At 42.0% G+C, this 16349-nt stretch overlaps 1 protein-coding gene across 1 annotated transcript; it reads right to left on the bottom strand.

Annotated features, from left to right (window-relative positions):
- Positions 1 to 320: 320 nt before the first annotated feature.
- Positions 321 to 3257, bottom strand: LOC124625816 (fatty acid-binding protein, muscle-like). The gene is made up of 3 exons (XM_047149277.1): positions 3141 to 3257; positions 611 to 891; positions 321 to 436 (listed from the first exon to the last, which is right to left on the bottom strand). Exons 1-3 carry the CDS (start codon positions 3220 to 3222, stop codon positions 386 to 388), a joined length of 414 nt encoding a protein of 137 aa, XP_047005233.1. The 5' UTR covers positions 3223 to 3257; the 3' UTR covers positions 321 to 385.
- Positions 3258 to 16349: the final 13092 nt, after the last annotated feature.

Here is a 16349-nt window from a genome sequence, read left to right as displayed (position 1 = left end):
AGTGTGGTCCATCTAAAATAACCACTAACGCCACTTACAGCACTGTGCAGTTGTCTGTAATTTTGCCATATCAAATTTTTACATAAATGGATGATATTGTGCCATCATCAGTGACAGGTGTAAGCACCCTTGTAAGTTCAGTATCAAGTAGCATCAGTTAAAAGCAGAAAATGCTGTTAGTGCAAGTAAACAGTCAGTTCTTTCTTTGTTAGATCCCCATATAGCTCGTTCCGAGCGACAACAACATTATTCAAACCAATTCCTAATTTAAAATTTTATCCAGATGCCAGATATAGGAAATGAAAGAGAAAACCCTGTCTCACAGGTAAAAATTTTATTTTTAGTGTTACAATAATATAAAAGTATAAATAAATTATAAAATGTCTTAAACAGCATTGTAGATTCTCTTTGCCGTGACGCTTCCGAAGGTGTAAGTCTGCAACAAGAAATACATCAAGATCTTACTACAGTCCATAAACACAAACGAAGCATTGCAAGTGCCTGATCAATAGAATACATCAAATCTGTATTATTACCATCTCAAAATTAACCTCTAAATCAAGAGAACTTTTAAACTGGAGTGATATGAGCTTGGTAAAATGTGACGTACCACGACCAGCTGCTGAGGGCTGAAGCTCTTCTCTAGGGTCACGGTCTTGCCATCCTCGCCTTTCTCGACCTTGAGCAGCGTGTGGTCGTCCTTGAGGGAGACGGTGCTCTTCCACTTGCGGCCCAGGGACTCCTCTGCAAACTCCTCTCCCAGGTGGAACGTGACGCTGCTCTTGTGGTCCCCTGTTTGGGTTGTCTCTGTGTACTTGTCGCCGTCCACGGTCAGTGTCACCCGAGACTTCGTCTTCAGGGCTACCTGCTTGTGGGCTGGGTCTGTCACACCTGCAAAAAAAGTTCACTGAGTATATGTACACAAAATACTGTCGTTGGATTAGCGGAAAGTAACCTGGTATCTCTAAGTTACAGTCTTCGACTACATATCTTGACCACAGAATGAAATAGAAATAATTTGCCTGTACTTGTTTCTGCTGGGTCTGTCACACCTGCAAAAAAAGTTCACTGAGTATATGTACACAAAATACTGTCGTTGGATTAGCGGAAAGTAACCTAGTATCTCTAAGTTACAGTCTTCGACTACATATCTTGACCACAGAATGAAATAGAAATAATTTGCCTGTACTTGTTTCTGCAACTCTTTAGCATAGTGATATCTTAAAACTGCATACCAGAACCAGAGGCAGAAACTAGGTAACTGTTTTCTTGCACACACTTTGTAATCTTATGTGCTATGTGCATGTGGCTTTTCTACAACTAAATGGTTGAAACGAACATAATTCAATAGGATATTGTAACGGAATGATTTAAACTTCTATTGCTTTATTGGGTCTATGTAACTCAATTAGCTAATAAATAACTTAGCATGGCGCTGTTGCCAATAGTAATTGGTCTAACCTACAATTTAGGCAGGATTTGTTTCTTCATACACAGTGACATGTATCTCGAGTGAAGTTTGAAGTAAGTATGTCAGTTAAATTGGGACAGCTAGATTCTTATGTGCAGTGATACAAGTCATGTGTGTGTGCTGTTGATGAACATGAAACAGAGAATGGAGTGGGTGAAATACAATGACGATCGTAGCCTACTCGCGCCAAAGAGCATCATTTGTATCATTTCTATCCATCCACCAAGCGAGTCACTGCCATATCACAGGACCTCACTCGATGATTAATTGTGGGGTTTCCTGGTCTGTTCAACACAATGGCTTCAAGTCCAACCATCAGAAATCTTATAATCCTCTTTTACCCTTTTGACACCTAAATCTAACAATAAAATTTATTTAGTTGTTATGTCTCGAACTCGCAACTCCAAGAGTACCATCGCGAAAACGTGCAATAGGACAGTGGGCTCTGGGGGAAATCACGTGTATCTAGTAGAAAAGTATTGCTGGGAAGCTTACAGACATTCTTGGGTACAGAATTCGTATCAGTAAACACTAAATATTTGTCAGGTAATATTGCTGAGGACTCTTTCTAGACATTGAACTGCATCTTTACACCAAGAAAAGTCTGAACAGAAAGGAAGGGGCAGTGGCAAACAGTTTACCACTGATATGTTCTTGCACTTTAGGACATTCTCTTATTTTTTTACTAATGGAATTGTATGGTCCGCAGCCTGCATACTGTGAGGGAGCGCGCATTCTGCTAATGACACAACTTAACAATCCCATGCACCATAGTGAAACATACAGAGTTACGACACTCAATCAAAATATGTACGATGTGGTTTAGAAGAAGAGTATCAATTTGAAAAATAGCAATTATATTGGTAGTTTATGCAGTTCATGACCACACATTCTAAAAGACATTAACTGTACATAAAATTCAAGAAATTTAAGGTGGAGATAGTAAATGAACAGAAAGGACACAATGCACAAAAATGTAGGGGTTAGGTCCTAACAGCAGCTGTCAATGGTTGTACTGTACATGGAGTCTACATAGCACAGCAAGTTGCCCACATTATATTACTATTTTTATGTCTATGTGGCCCTGTAGTTTTGTTTTAGGTTCCGAAGATACAGAGCCTATGCTACCCTCACAGAACCTTTGATATACTACAAAGTGGAACCGAATTTTAAACTAAAGATAATCCGTAGCTTGTGTTGTTGTAACTAGAACACTAACGTGATTTTAGTATATCTCAAAGTGTTTGACCTACACCAGATGTACGAATAAGAATTTTGTTTCTCTTGTTATGTGTCATTGTAATTGTCAATTTTGACGAGGATGTGGACATAACGGTGTGGTGTGACCTCCACACCCTATAGGAGCACCACAGGAATTCAAAAGCTGTACGACCTGACAGACATTGGAACCCAAATGCTTCTGAATGGGAGTCTAGTGTCTTAACCAATACACCATTTCACAAACGGCTAAACAGAATTTATTCTACTTTACAACAGCAACAATGCTGTGATCCGTAAAAATAGTTAAGTGACTACGTACTCATCAGGAACGGGAAATAAAGAAAGCAAAGATACGAGCATGGAACGTTTTCGTCACTGGAGTGTACGAAAGAAACCAGGAAATTATCACGTAAGATGACCATAATACTTTCTGATAGTCAGTACTCACCATAGACTTCAAACATGGCCTCAATATTCTGCTGGCTATTCAGGTCCAGTTCATACGTCTTCCCAGAGAACTGCTTCACCATTTTGCCGGCGGTTCTACGGATGTCAGTTGCGGTTCTGTGACTTCAGCAGTCCTAATGTCCTGTGGTGGAGCAGAAGCTCTTTTATACTGATGTAAACGGCTCCACGCCTAGTGTGGTCGTAACCGACAGAGATAAGCAAACTTCCTGCCGTAAAGTAGTAATTTCCCGCATGCTATTTTCTGATGATCTGATTCACTCCACTTGATTACAGAGATAACGCTGTTGCGCCATCTGAACTTCTTATCATAAAACGTAAGTGCTTGCTTCCTTGAGATTATCGTTCTGTCTTCCTGTAAGAGAACGCTGTACTGGCGATGCGTGTTAACTCTGTGCATTCGAATTGAAATTCATGTCTTCTACAAGAAAGGATTCGGTTTTAAAGTGAATCATACTGCCTTATAGGGAAAGTAATGGATTGATAAAGGAATTTAGTCAAATTAAGTATGGGAATTTTGTTAGTAAATGAGATACTAAAAGCAAAATATGAGCTTTGGTAACTGAGCAGCTAACTAACTGATGAGTGCCGAAGAACAAATATATAAATGCAAACTGGCAATATCAGGAGAAACATTTCTAAAAATAGAAATTTAATGTTAATTCCAGACTTCAGAAGCCTTTTGTGGAGGCACGTGTTAAAAATTAAACTTTGCGTGAAAGTAATACACGAATGATAAGCATTTCAAACAGGAACAGAGAAGAAGCCTTCGAATACAGTGTCATAGAAGAACGCTGGAGATTAGATTGGTAGATACAATAACTCAAGTGAGAAAAGAAATGTACGGCAGAGCTTCATAAAAGAAGAAGCCGATTGATGTTGCAGTAATTGAGGCAGTAAGGAGCTCTCAATTTCGTAGTGAATTGTAGAAAGCATAAATTGTGCTGACAGGCCAAGGCTCCTCTACAGTACGCGGGCTGAAATGGGTGTAGGTTGCAATATTTATGCAGACAAGAAGAGGCTAACATCGTATATACAAGCGTGGGGATCTGCATCAAACCAATTACCACCTGTCAACCATGTTTTTTTAACAGACAATCCCCGAATGAATCATAAACCTAGCATTGTACACACTTCAATTTTAGTATTTGGATAATATAGGTTGGGCTGTTTGGGGAAGAAGGCCAGACAGGGAGGTTATCGGTCTCATCGGATTAGGGAAGGATGGGGACGGAGGTCGGCCGTGCCCTTTCAGAGGAACCATCTCGGCATTTGCCTGGAATGATTGAGGGAAATCACGGAAAACCTAAATCAGGATGGCCTGACGCGGGATTCAACCGTGGTCCTCCCGAATGCGAGTCCAGTGTCTAACCACTGCGCCACCTCACTCGGTGGATAATACATTTGATTTGATATTAGTACTTCTTTATAAGTTTATCCAATTACGTGTGGATATCGTTTGGAGGGAGTAACTTGTAGTTCACATCTACAATTTCACATGAATGCAGTCTGAAATTACAGTGAAAGAAAAAAGGACCACTTTGTCAACTGTTCACCACGTAATAAGAGCCTTCTACTAGGCCACGAAACGTCACAGTCGCATAATCTTATCAGGATTTAAGAATTACTCCACCTACTCTCTTATTATGTTTCAGTTTGTTTTCTTGGACAGTCTGTATAGTTACGGGAAAAGTTCTGTATGGATTGTCCAACGAACATCTTTTATAATGTTACTTATAATTCGTCTTGATTGCAATTTTTTTATTCATATGACCGGTTTCGGTTCATTCAGAACCATCTTCAGATCTGATATTTCAGTTACAGTAGTAACCCGTCCAAATCCAGCAATTTTCACTTGATGTGACACAGCATGTGGAAGTTGCTGGATTTGGACGGGTTACTCCTGTAACTGAAATATAGGATCTGAAGATGATTCTGAATGAACCGAAACCGGTCATATGAATAAAAAAATTTTGCAATCAAGACGGATTGTAAGTAACATTATACAATCGCTGATTGCTGCTATTCCATCAGACATTATGTCTGTTTTTGCGAACATCTTTTAGACAATCGAAATGTGTCAAGCTGTGAATCACAATATTTGCCATAACTGTTTCAAGAAATAATATCTCAGTAAGAATGGTTCCCCAAGCGCCTTCATTGTTCGTTCTTATTTCACAAATTGTAAATATGCATTTCAGAATATTATGTTGACAAAATTGTCACCGTGTTTGTTGTAATACACGTAATTTCATAATGTTTATAACATTATAACTGTTGTCAAAAGGACGCCTCTGATGGCATTACGTGAACGTATAATTAAAGGGAAGAAATACTGTAGCATCAATTAAACTGAAATCATTTCTTATTATGATGGTCCTCAGGATATTACAAATGGAGGGATGTGCTTCATAATAAGGTGTATGATCAGATGAACAGCAGTACATGGATCTGCAGGTGCTCCCAGGTGGGTCCAAAGTTAGTTAAGTTGTTTTTGTGGTGGGGCGTTCCATTCCTCCACCAACGTCTTTGACAATTGCTACATGGTTGTTGGTGCATGCGAACATCCTGCAGTACGTATCTCTACCGTATACCAGAAGTATTGATATCTTTTAAAGAGGGGACCTGTCAGGCCAGTCCAATCGCCGTGTACTCTCTCGTTCCAAGAGCCGCCTCGCGTATACCGTTCGATGCGGCCGCTCATTGTCACCCATGAAAATGAAATCAGGATCACAATAACGTTTACCGGTCAGCGTACCATGCTGAAAGATTTGAATATCAGTACGTCCTTGCAGCATTCTGTCTCCCCACACCATGGTACCTGGGCTACCAAGACGGGCACGTTCGACATTGCTCATGGGTGCTTTTCGTGTGTCCATATCTCGATATCTCACTGGGATATGAGGGCACGTCCAGAATCAGACGACATATGCCCTCATCTGAGAAGAGCATGTGAGTCCTGTCCCTCCTTGATCCAGTCCCTACGCTCTTGAGACCATCGCAAACGGTGCCACCGATGTGTGGGTCTAAACAGAGGACAACGTACTGGTCGTCGGGCAGAGAGCCCATCCCTACGCAGCCGTCGTGCCACTGTAGAGTGTGAGATTGCGTGACTTGCACCTGCTGTATGATAGATCCTTTCTTGCCTATTGCACAATATAGCGATCATCTCCTATGCAGTTTGCCATTGTCAACCACCTCCTGTCATTTGGGCAGAAGTGCCTGTGTTTTGGAACGCTCCCCATGCTCGTGAATTGTGTTGTGAGCAATAGCAAACTCCTGGACTGCACATGTCACACTTCTTTCCCCTGTTTCCTGATGATTCTTCCCCTTTTGAACCAATCCGAATGTTGACTCTGGGCCATCACTGTAACTGCTCGCTAACTAATACTGTCTTTTCCCATTCCTTCAACTGCGTAGGGTTTCCGAGCTCGCCCCATTTGGTACTGATGTCATTATGACGTCACGCCGTCTGACGTCCAACTTTCTATAGACGACTGTCACACCTTTGTTCAATCAGTTTCATTCATTTTCATTAAGTAGTTAATACTTTACGTTACTTTATGTATCTCGTCCTTAAGTACTTTAAATGAAATATTGATATTTTCGTGAAAACCTGCATTTGCGAACCATAGACCACTGAAAATATAGTGGGCTTGACATTACGATAATCCACTGAGTAGTTCAGACACAGCAGCACTTTTTCTTTAAAAAAATAATTAAGAGAATATCGGCGATATGGTTTATCTGTTTTTAAACAGACGAAAGTACGTACTAAGAAACAGAGTTTTTTTTCGTAATTTCAGTCAAAATATGATGAATCAATCTATGGTCTTCTCCTCCACATGAAGATGTGCAGCTTTCCTACATCTACATCTATGTGGATACACTGCAAATGAAGTGTCTGGCAGAGGTTTCATCGAACCACCTTCACAATAATTCTGTATTATTCCACTCTCGAGCAGCGTGCGGAAAATGAACACCGGGTGTCTTTCCGTGAGAGCTCTGATTTACCTTATTTTATTATGATGATCATTTGTCCTTATCTAGGTTGGCATCAAAAAATATTTTCACATCCGGAGAAGAAAGTTAATGATAGAATTTTCGTAGAAGATCCCCCTGCAGCGAGAAGCGCCTTTGCTTTTATGGAGCCCGCCCCAAATCCTGTATCGTGTCCGTGACACTCTCTCCCATATTTCTTGATAATACGAATGTGCTGCTCTTCTATGAACTTTCTCGATGTACTCTATTACTTCTATACGGTAAGGAACCCACACGGCGCAGCAGTACTCCAAAAGAGGACAGACAAGTGTAGTGTAGGCAGTAACTTTAGACCTGTTGCATCTTTTAATAATGTTGATCACTTCTATCGAATATTTTTATATATTTGTTGGTTTTATTCAGATGAATGACACAAGTGTTTGTGAAACTATCGAAATACCATGTTTTGACGTTGCCTTTTGTTGCAGATAATTTTGACCGATCACATCACAATCAGCACAAAGCTGGAAAGATACTAAATGACATTTGCCAAGAATGAAAGGTATATTATCTTCATTTGTAGTGTAAACTGAGCGTTTCACCAATAACAGAAACCCATGCCGACACGTGTTCGGCCACCCTTACAGTCGCCAAGTGCGTACATATGAAGAATAAGGTGTACTTACATATAGATTCTCAGATGTTTCTTTCTTATATCTCGAACAAGCTCAGAACTGAGGAGAATCTGTTCACAGGTTGCAAGAGCAGTTCATTGTCTCAATCTTAAAACATGAAACCGAGCACCAAGCCCTTCTTCTTTAATGTGTCTATCAATTACTTCAGAACATTTTTTCTGTGTACCTAGTTAGTGGAAATGTGGAATTGAGGAGAATCTGTTCATAGGTTGCTAGAGCAGTTCACCAACTTAATCTTAAAATATGAAACCAAACACCAAGCACAATTTCTTTAATGTGTGTATGAATTACTCCAGTACATTTTTTCTATCTACCTACTTGGTGGGAAAGTGCTTCAGTGTACTGATAAATAAAAAACGAGACAGAGAGATTAGATGTGTGGAAGAGGGTACTTTAGAGCTTTAATTGACGAAATTTAAAGCAGCTATTCCAATATTTACATCTGTTCGTCATGCCTTTGTGAGTACTTAATGCCACAGAGCCATGAGATTTTGATGAGAAACATTACTATTCCTATTCTTCGTCCTCTTCTTCATCGTCATGTTATAGCTATTACACTTACTATTATCATTTTAAATTTCGGTCCGTTAAACATTAATGTATTTCTTGTATTTTTATATGTTTTTATTTTTCCGCAAGTCTGTAGTAACTACAGCTTTTTCAGGTATATTTACTTCCTCCCAAAAAGGTATTTTCACTAATAAAAGTTAATTATTATTAATTTCCAAATTAACCTCCTCCTAAAGACCAATCTCAGTCAAACATTCTCTTCTATATTTCACAGTTAAAGTTTCACATTTAATGTAATCTGTTTAAAATTTAGAACTTCAGGAAAATAAATAATGCCATGGGCCGTATTATTCATAAATACATAATACAAAGACGAATTTTCGTAGGTGGCATATTATTTGTTTTATACCTATTTTCACTCGAGTGACAGAGCACCTCCAGGTTTGCTTGCGCACTTGCATTATCTTGTGGAAAAGTAACGTCATGGAGACCTCACAGATAGTTCGTAGCCACTGAATTGTGAGGGCATGCTGAAAAGTAATTCCTCAGAAAATTTTATGTGAAAACAGCATTTTAAATAAAACGAGTCTTATCAACATTTTACATCTTTATTCTAAGTACTTGCAGCCCCTTGTCGCCAGAGGGCACCAAATTGTAATGTGTAACATGGCAATGTGGAACATAACTACCGAGCGAGGTGACGCAGTTGTTAGCACACAGCACTCGCATTCAGGAGGACGACGATTCAAACCCGAGTCCGATCATCCTCGTTTAGGTTTCCCATGATATCTATAAATCGCTTCAGGCATATTCTGGGATGGTTCCATTGAAAGGGCACCGCTAACTTCCTTCCCCATTCTTCCCTAATCCGACAGGACCGATAACCCCGCTGTTTGGTCCCCTCCCCCAAATGAATCACTCAAATCAAACATATCTACGTCGGTGTCTGAGAAAGAGCTTGCTGTAATCCGCTTTCGAATTCGAAGAGTTCGCCACCACATGTATCAGCCCACCTTTTTGCATGACAATTCCAGGCCATAGACGAGCACTGTGACATCTGCAAGAGTCCGGTGCCTTGAGTTCACTGTCATCGATCATCCTTCATACAGTCCGGACTTGGCCCCATCCTATTTTCACCTGTTCTCAAAAGTTGAAGTATGTCTTAGAGGACATCACTTTCATAGCGATGAAGCGGTCTAAGCTGAGGTGAGGTTGTGGCTCCGTCAACAAAATCAAGAATTATACGGTGACAGTATCAACAAGTCTCTCGTGTTCGAACACCAGGGTAACTATGTTGAGAAATATATATGCAGACACAAAGAATGTAGATGTACAAGGTTAATAAAGTTCTTCTTCTTTTGTTTAAGAGAAAGAGAGACTATAAGTTAAATTTGGAGGCAATATGCTTTGGCCGGCACTAGTAATTTCGTCACAAAATATATCGACTCAGGTGCAAAATAATGGCTATATGCAGATCAATGACTCATCCGAATAGACGACATGGCGCTACTCGTTTGGCCACTGTTTCACAGGGCCCATCATTGTCGATCTTCCTCTCTCTGCTGCCAGCTCAAGGGAAGACCCAGCAATGGTGGCCGTGTTGACAATCCTTGGTGTTCCAGATGCGGTCGCAGTGCCAATGCGGATACTTGTATTGTTGCAAGGATACCTGGATCATGATTTGCCTGTACGATCCTGCGTGCTCGATTGAACAGTATGTCTGTCCTTGGTGACGCTAATCGCGTGGGGCCATCAAGGTCCTGCATGGCGTTTAGAGCATTCCTCCAGAACATATCGATTACTAATCGTATGACTTTGATGGAATCCCTACCAACGCCAGCAGCAATATCACTGCACGATTAACCACCGTCTTGGTGGGCCATGACCCTTCCACTGTGGAACAGCGACGCATGCTAACTTGTTAGATGTGATACTAATTGTCGTATCGTCGAGGGATCGTGGTGCCATAGCAAAGTCGGCAACGCGAGCGAATCGATTTCACAGACATTAGAGGGCTTCCTGGAATCCACAACAACCAGTAGGTGGCATTTGAGAGGACCACGCGGCCTTCTCAGCACAGAGGTGCCCTCACACTAAGGTCAATGTAGTGCCATCAATGCAAGAGCTCAGTTCAAGTTCGTGATCTCATCTGAAGCAGTCAACATCATAGTGTAGGAGCAACGAGTTTCTAAGTTCCTGATGAACTTATACTTTAATAATTCAAGTGAACAGTTTGTTAGTTAGTGCAACAAGCGATGATTTGCTACCCAAATGACAGTTGTAATTTATCAAATACCCCTGTGGCAGCAGGCAGTATCAGACCACTTCATATGCACTATTGATAGTCAACAAGGTCATCAGTACGTTTAAACTATCGATATATCGATAGCACTGTCCGCTATCGCCTATCCCTACTCCATCCAAAACCAACTATTGAACATTGTTGGCCTTACTTCTTTTCAGTAGTTTTGGTAACGAGTTTATTTCGTACTGTCAGTTGAATCTAATGAAGTCCTGCTGTTTATTCCCTTGTGTTGTGAGCTGTTCTGATAGTTCCAAATTATGGATAAGCTGTAACGATAAAGTAGAGAAAAACTGATTTCGATTCGTCCACTAGCGTTATGGCAAGTTAAAAATATGTAAGCATTACTACAATGCTCTAATAATGTAATAGCAGTTTAACGTTGGCGCTGGAGTTGGTATTTGGAGACGGGTAAAACTTTGTGGTTGCAATATTTTAGTATTTCACAATGCAACGGAACGATAAATGTCATTACAAATAATATTAAATTAAATTTGGTGCGTAGAAGTACAAACCTGCATTTTCTGTGTCGCCCAAAAATCTCGTTGATCAACAAAAATATCGCCCAAACGTCGATGGTTGCATTTATTTACAAAATTTCCTCAAAATTCTATTATTATTAGCCCTACTGGCAAAATATCACCAGATCTGATCACCCAGGAAGTACTCGATTATAAAAACCAGTTCCGATACGGTACGAAACATGCGGGGGAGGGAGGTGTGTTGTGAAGAGCGAAAGGGCTATCTGATGGCAGCTGTGGTTTGTTCGTTTCTGAAAGATTTTTTTCAGCAGGCTGCTTGAATTCGTCTCTCCCTCCCCCTTTCGTCCATAATCTATTCACGCTCTTATAATACTATAATAACTGAAACAACGAATTCCCTGCACAATTAAATCCTAAAATGTGCATGCATTCATTCACTGTCAGATGATGAAACACGTACAATTACAGCAAAAACAAGCAATATCAAAATTTCATCTTTTGTTGTGATGCATTTTATTTTGTTTGGAAACTATGTACCATAAGCAGGTTTTTCAAATTTTCTACCTAACATGGTAGGTCTGCACCTTGAGCATTGAGCTAGCAATACCTGGATTTGGGAGGTGTTGTCGAATTCATCCTCCGGCAACCTTGAAAATGGTTTTCTGTGGATTCCCATTTTCAATTTAGGCAAATTCCGGAATTGGTCCCTTACCATATGCGATAGTCAATTCCTTACGAATTCTTTATTTTCCTGACAGATTCCTATTTCCTTGAAGATGCAACCTCTCGGTTTAAATGAAAAAAGTTGCATCTAAGGCGAGCCAAACAGCTTCTGAGAGCCTTCCGGCAATAAAATCCATACTTACCTTCGAATGCTGCATACCACAAGTACGATGTTTTAGTGTGAAAAGTCATATTTGTAATATCCATGTGCACTGAGGCCAACTGTCACAACAATACTGTATTTGTAAATAAATGTCGTATAAACGACACTGTATAATGTATATCGTAGAGGAGTTTATTGGCATGGAAGATTGTATAACGATATGATCACGGGTAAATGCAAATTCTGGCCGAGTGGTGTAGCCGTGCGGTCTAGGGCACCTTGCTGCGGTTCGCGCGATTCCCCCCGTCGGAGGTTCGAGTCCTCCCTTGGGCAATGATGTGTGGGTGTTGCCTTAGCGTAAGTTAGTTTAAGTTTTGTTAAGTAGTGTCTAAGCCTCAGCACTGATGAACTCAGAAATTTGGTCCCACAGAACTTACCACAAATTGCAATACAACAATAGAACTCTACCTGAAATTAATGCAGAAAAAATATTAAGATCCTAAAACTGTAGGTCGTACTATTTATGTTCTCCGTTTTGCTTTATAAATAAATTTGGTTGCTATAGATTCAAGTTAGCTGTTGAAATAATAATTTTTTTTAAAATTATCATTTGGTAAGCTGAAATACTGTAATTAAATTAACGTTAGTTTAACAAAATCTGAGATTGAATTGAGTGATTTGGGATGCATTAATGTGCTGAAGAAATTCTGACTTGGTTTCAGATAAGTCGACCAAGCGAGGTGGCGCAGTGGTAGCACACTGGACTCGCATTCGGAAGGACGACGGTTCTAACCCGCGTCCGGTCATCCAGATTTAGGTTTTCCGTGATTTCCCGAAATCACTTCAGGCAAATGCCTGGATGGTTCCTTTCACAGGGCACGGCTGATTTCCTTCCCCATCCTTCCCTAGCCTGAGCTTGTGCTCCGCCTCTAGTGACCTAGTTGTCGACGGGACTTTAAACACTAATCTCCTCCTGATATGTCGTAAATTTGAATACAAAATTGTAGTAGGAGAAATATAACCATTACCAAAAGAGATTTGAACCCACTTAACTTTATAAGTTGTTCAGCTCAACGTTAAGATTCTTCTTCTCTGCGATGGTGATCCTCTCTGTTTTGTTAGCAAAGAGGCAGTTCATCATATGTTCGCCAGAGTACAACATATTTGAATTTTAATTCATTTACCTACAGAATGAAGTTATCATATTACCAAATAAAGAATAACGTAATGGCCCAGTTTTTTTTCGATACAGACTGTTCTGAAACTATTCGTTCATATTAAGGGGGTAGAGAGCATCAAAACGAATATACACTCCTGGAAATTGAAATAAGAACACCGTGAATTCATTGTCCCAGGAAGGGGAAACTTTATTGACACATTCCTGGGGTCAGATACATCACATGATCACACTGACAGAACCACAGGCACATAGACACAGGCAACAGAGCATGCACAATGTCGGCACTAGTACAGTGTATATCCACCTTTCGCAGCAATGCAGGCTGCTATTCTCCCATGGAGACGATCGTAGAGATGCTGGATGTAGACCTGTGGAACGGCTTGCCATGCCATTTCCACCTGGCGCCTCAGTTGGACCAGCGTTCGTGCTGGACGTGCAGACCGCGTGAGACGACGCTTCATCCAGTCCCAAACATGCTCAATGGGGGACAGATCCGGAGACCTTGCTGGCCAGGGTAGTTGACTTACACCTTCTAGAGCACGTTGGGTGGCACGGGATACATGCGTACGTGCATTGTCCTGTTGGAACAGCAAGTTCCCTTGCCGGTCTAGGAATGGTAGAACGATGGGTTCGATGACGGTTTGGATGTACCGTGCACTATTCAGTGTCCCCTCGACGATCACCAGTGGTGTACGGCCAGTGTAGGAGATCGCTCCCCACACCATGATGCCGGGTGTTGGCCCTGTGTGCCTCGGTCGTATGCAGTCCTGATTGTGGCGCTCACCTGCACGGCGCCAAACACGCATACGACCATCATTGGCACCAAGGCAGAAGCGACTCTCATCGCTGAAGACGACACGTCTCCATTCGTCCCTCCATTCACGCCTGTCGCGACACCACTGGAGGCGGGCTGCACGATGTTGGGGCGTGAGCGGAAGACGGCCTAACGGTGTGCGGGACCGTAGCCCAGCTTCATGGAGACGGTTGCGAATGGTCCTCGCCGATAACCCAGGAGCAACAGTGTCCCTAATTTGCTGGGAAGTGGCGGTGCGGTCCCCTACGGCACTGCGTAGGATCCTACGGTCTTGGCGTGCATCCGTGCGTCGCTGCGGTCCGATCCCAGGTCGACGGGCACGTGCACCTTCCGCCGACCACTGGCGACAACATCGATGTACTGTGGAGACCTCACGCCCCACGTGTTGAGCAATTCGGCGGTACGTCCACCCGGCCTCCCGCATGCCCACTATACGCCCTCGCTCATAGTCCGTCAACTGCACATACGGTTCACGTCCACGCTGTCGCGGCATGCTACCAGTGTTAAAGACTGCGATGGAGCTCCGTATGCCACGGCAAACTGGCTGACACTGACGGCGGCGGTGCACAAATGCTGCGCAGCTAGCGCCATTCGACGGCCAACACCGCGGTTCCTGGTGTGTCCGCTGTGCCGTGCGTGTGATCATTGCTTGTACAGCCCTCTCGCAGCGTCCGGAGCAAGTATGGTGGGTCTGACACACCGGTGTCAATGTGTTCTTTTTTCCATTCCCAGGAGTGTATTTAGACCTGGCACATATGGTAGCTGCGGCTTCAGATGCTAGGAACGATTTACACAGAAGGTAGCTTAGCATCCTAATTGCAGAAGTGGGAGTAACAAGAAGCGCTAGAATGCGCGACCATTCGCCTTTAAGCACGCAGTACATCGTCAGACCATTGATTGTCGTGTCCGTTTGAAGATTAGTGTCATGTCCGCAATGGTACCTGCAGTGACGGCATTTCTAGTGACGACGTCTTCTTCTGTTTCCAGCACAGTTTCGTACACCAGATGCTCCATACGTCCCCAGATGAAGAAATCCAGATACCAGAGGTTAGGAGACGTGGGTAGCCAGGCAACATGGCCACCTCGGCCGACTCATCGATTCCCAAAGGTGGCTCTCAGATGATTCCTCACAGCAATGCTGAAGTGGCCTGACACCCTATCATGCTGGAAGTACGATGTTTTGAGGTACATCCTGTAGACTCTTGAACCATAACAAAGCAAGGGACAGCATGTTGTTAACCTCTTTCTACAACACAAATGCACACATGAATTAATACGTTTCTTTATTTACATGGACACTGATTTGTTACTTAATTTGAATACAGTAATGTGTTGTGGTACAAGATAATCCATAATAGTCCCCTTTCAGACAATATTGGTAATCTTGGTATAATCTGACACTATGTACTGTCATAACCTGAGACATGAAAAGAGCCCACACTGCAATGAATGACAGACGCCAAACAGGAGTGTCAGTTAGTGACTGGGTTAGTGAGGCCATCCAGTCAGCGGTGGCGGCCTAAATACTTGCTGTCGAGAAGGCGTTGGCGATGTGTTGCAAACGAGTCTGTCTCTGGCCTCTCTCGTGATACACGCACTTGACTGAGTGCCTACTACCGATCTTCATGCTACAACTTTGCAGACCGGTGTCCTGCCGACAGCTTACATCAACATATGTCCTCCAGCTACAGTCTGGAACCGCGCGACAGCTACGGTCGCATGTTCGAATCCTGCCTCGGGCATGGATGTGTGTGAGGTCCTTAGGATAGTTACGTTTAAGTAGTTCTAAGTTCTAGGAGACTGATGACCACAGATGTTAAGTCCCATAATGCTCTGAGCCATTTGAACGATATCACTGACTGCGCACGTTGGTAACTAACCTAGAAGAAAGCATGTGAAATTAACTATTTCCTCTGTCAGCTCGACACTGATTCGGTTCTTTTTAGCATTCAATCATTTATGATAACCAACTACGTACAAGCAACAGTTACTCAATTTCTGGTGTTAGTTTCACATATAGTGTTAACTTGTCACTGTGAAAATGAGTTGAATAAATTGGTCCTGACATTAACTTTCTGCATCAGTATGTGATTTCAACATGCAGTTGCTGCACGTGATTTGAACATTGTTACGGTGCTTTGTTATAAACTTAACCCTAAAACTTTGTGTTAATACCTCTACTGAGCGTCTCTGTTCACTTGTCGAATAACTCAGAGAATAGTAGCAGAAAACGTTTCAAGTGAGGGTAAATGTTGTTACAATTTTGCGAACAAGTAGGAGTCTGTTAGACCCATGATAGGCTATGCAAGCATGAAGAAACACTCCCCAATAACATTCACAAAGCTTACCAGCTATGACATTTCTAACGTGTTGATGAGATTTGTAGGGATTATGAATGGTGT

The sequence above is a fragment of the Schistocerca americana genome, chromosome 8, assembly GCF_021461395.2.
Source record: "Schistocerca americana isolate TAMUIC-IGC-003095 chromosome 8, iqSchAmer2.1, whole genome shotgun sequence".
Lineage (NCBI taxonomy): Eukaryota > Metazoa > Arthropoda > Insecta > Orthoptera > Acrididae > Schistocerca > Schistocerca americana.
The sequence above is the reverse complement of the archived record's forward strand: the minus strand, read 5'-3'. Positions and strand labels throughout refer to the sequence as shown.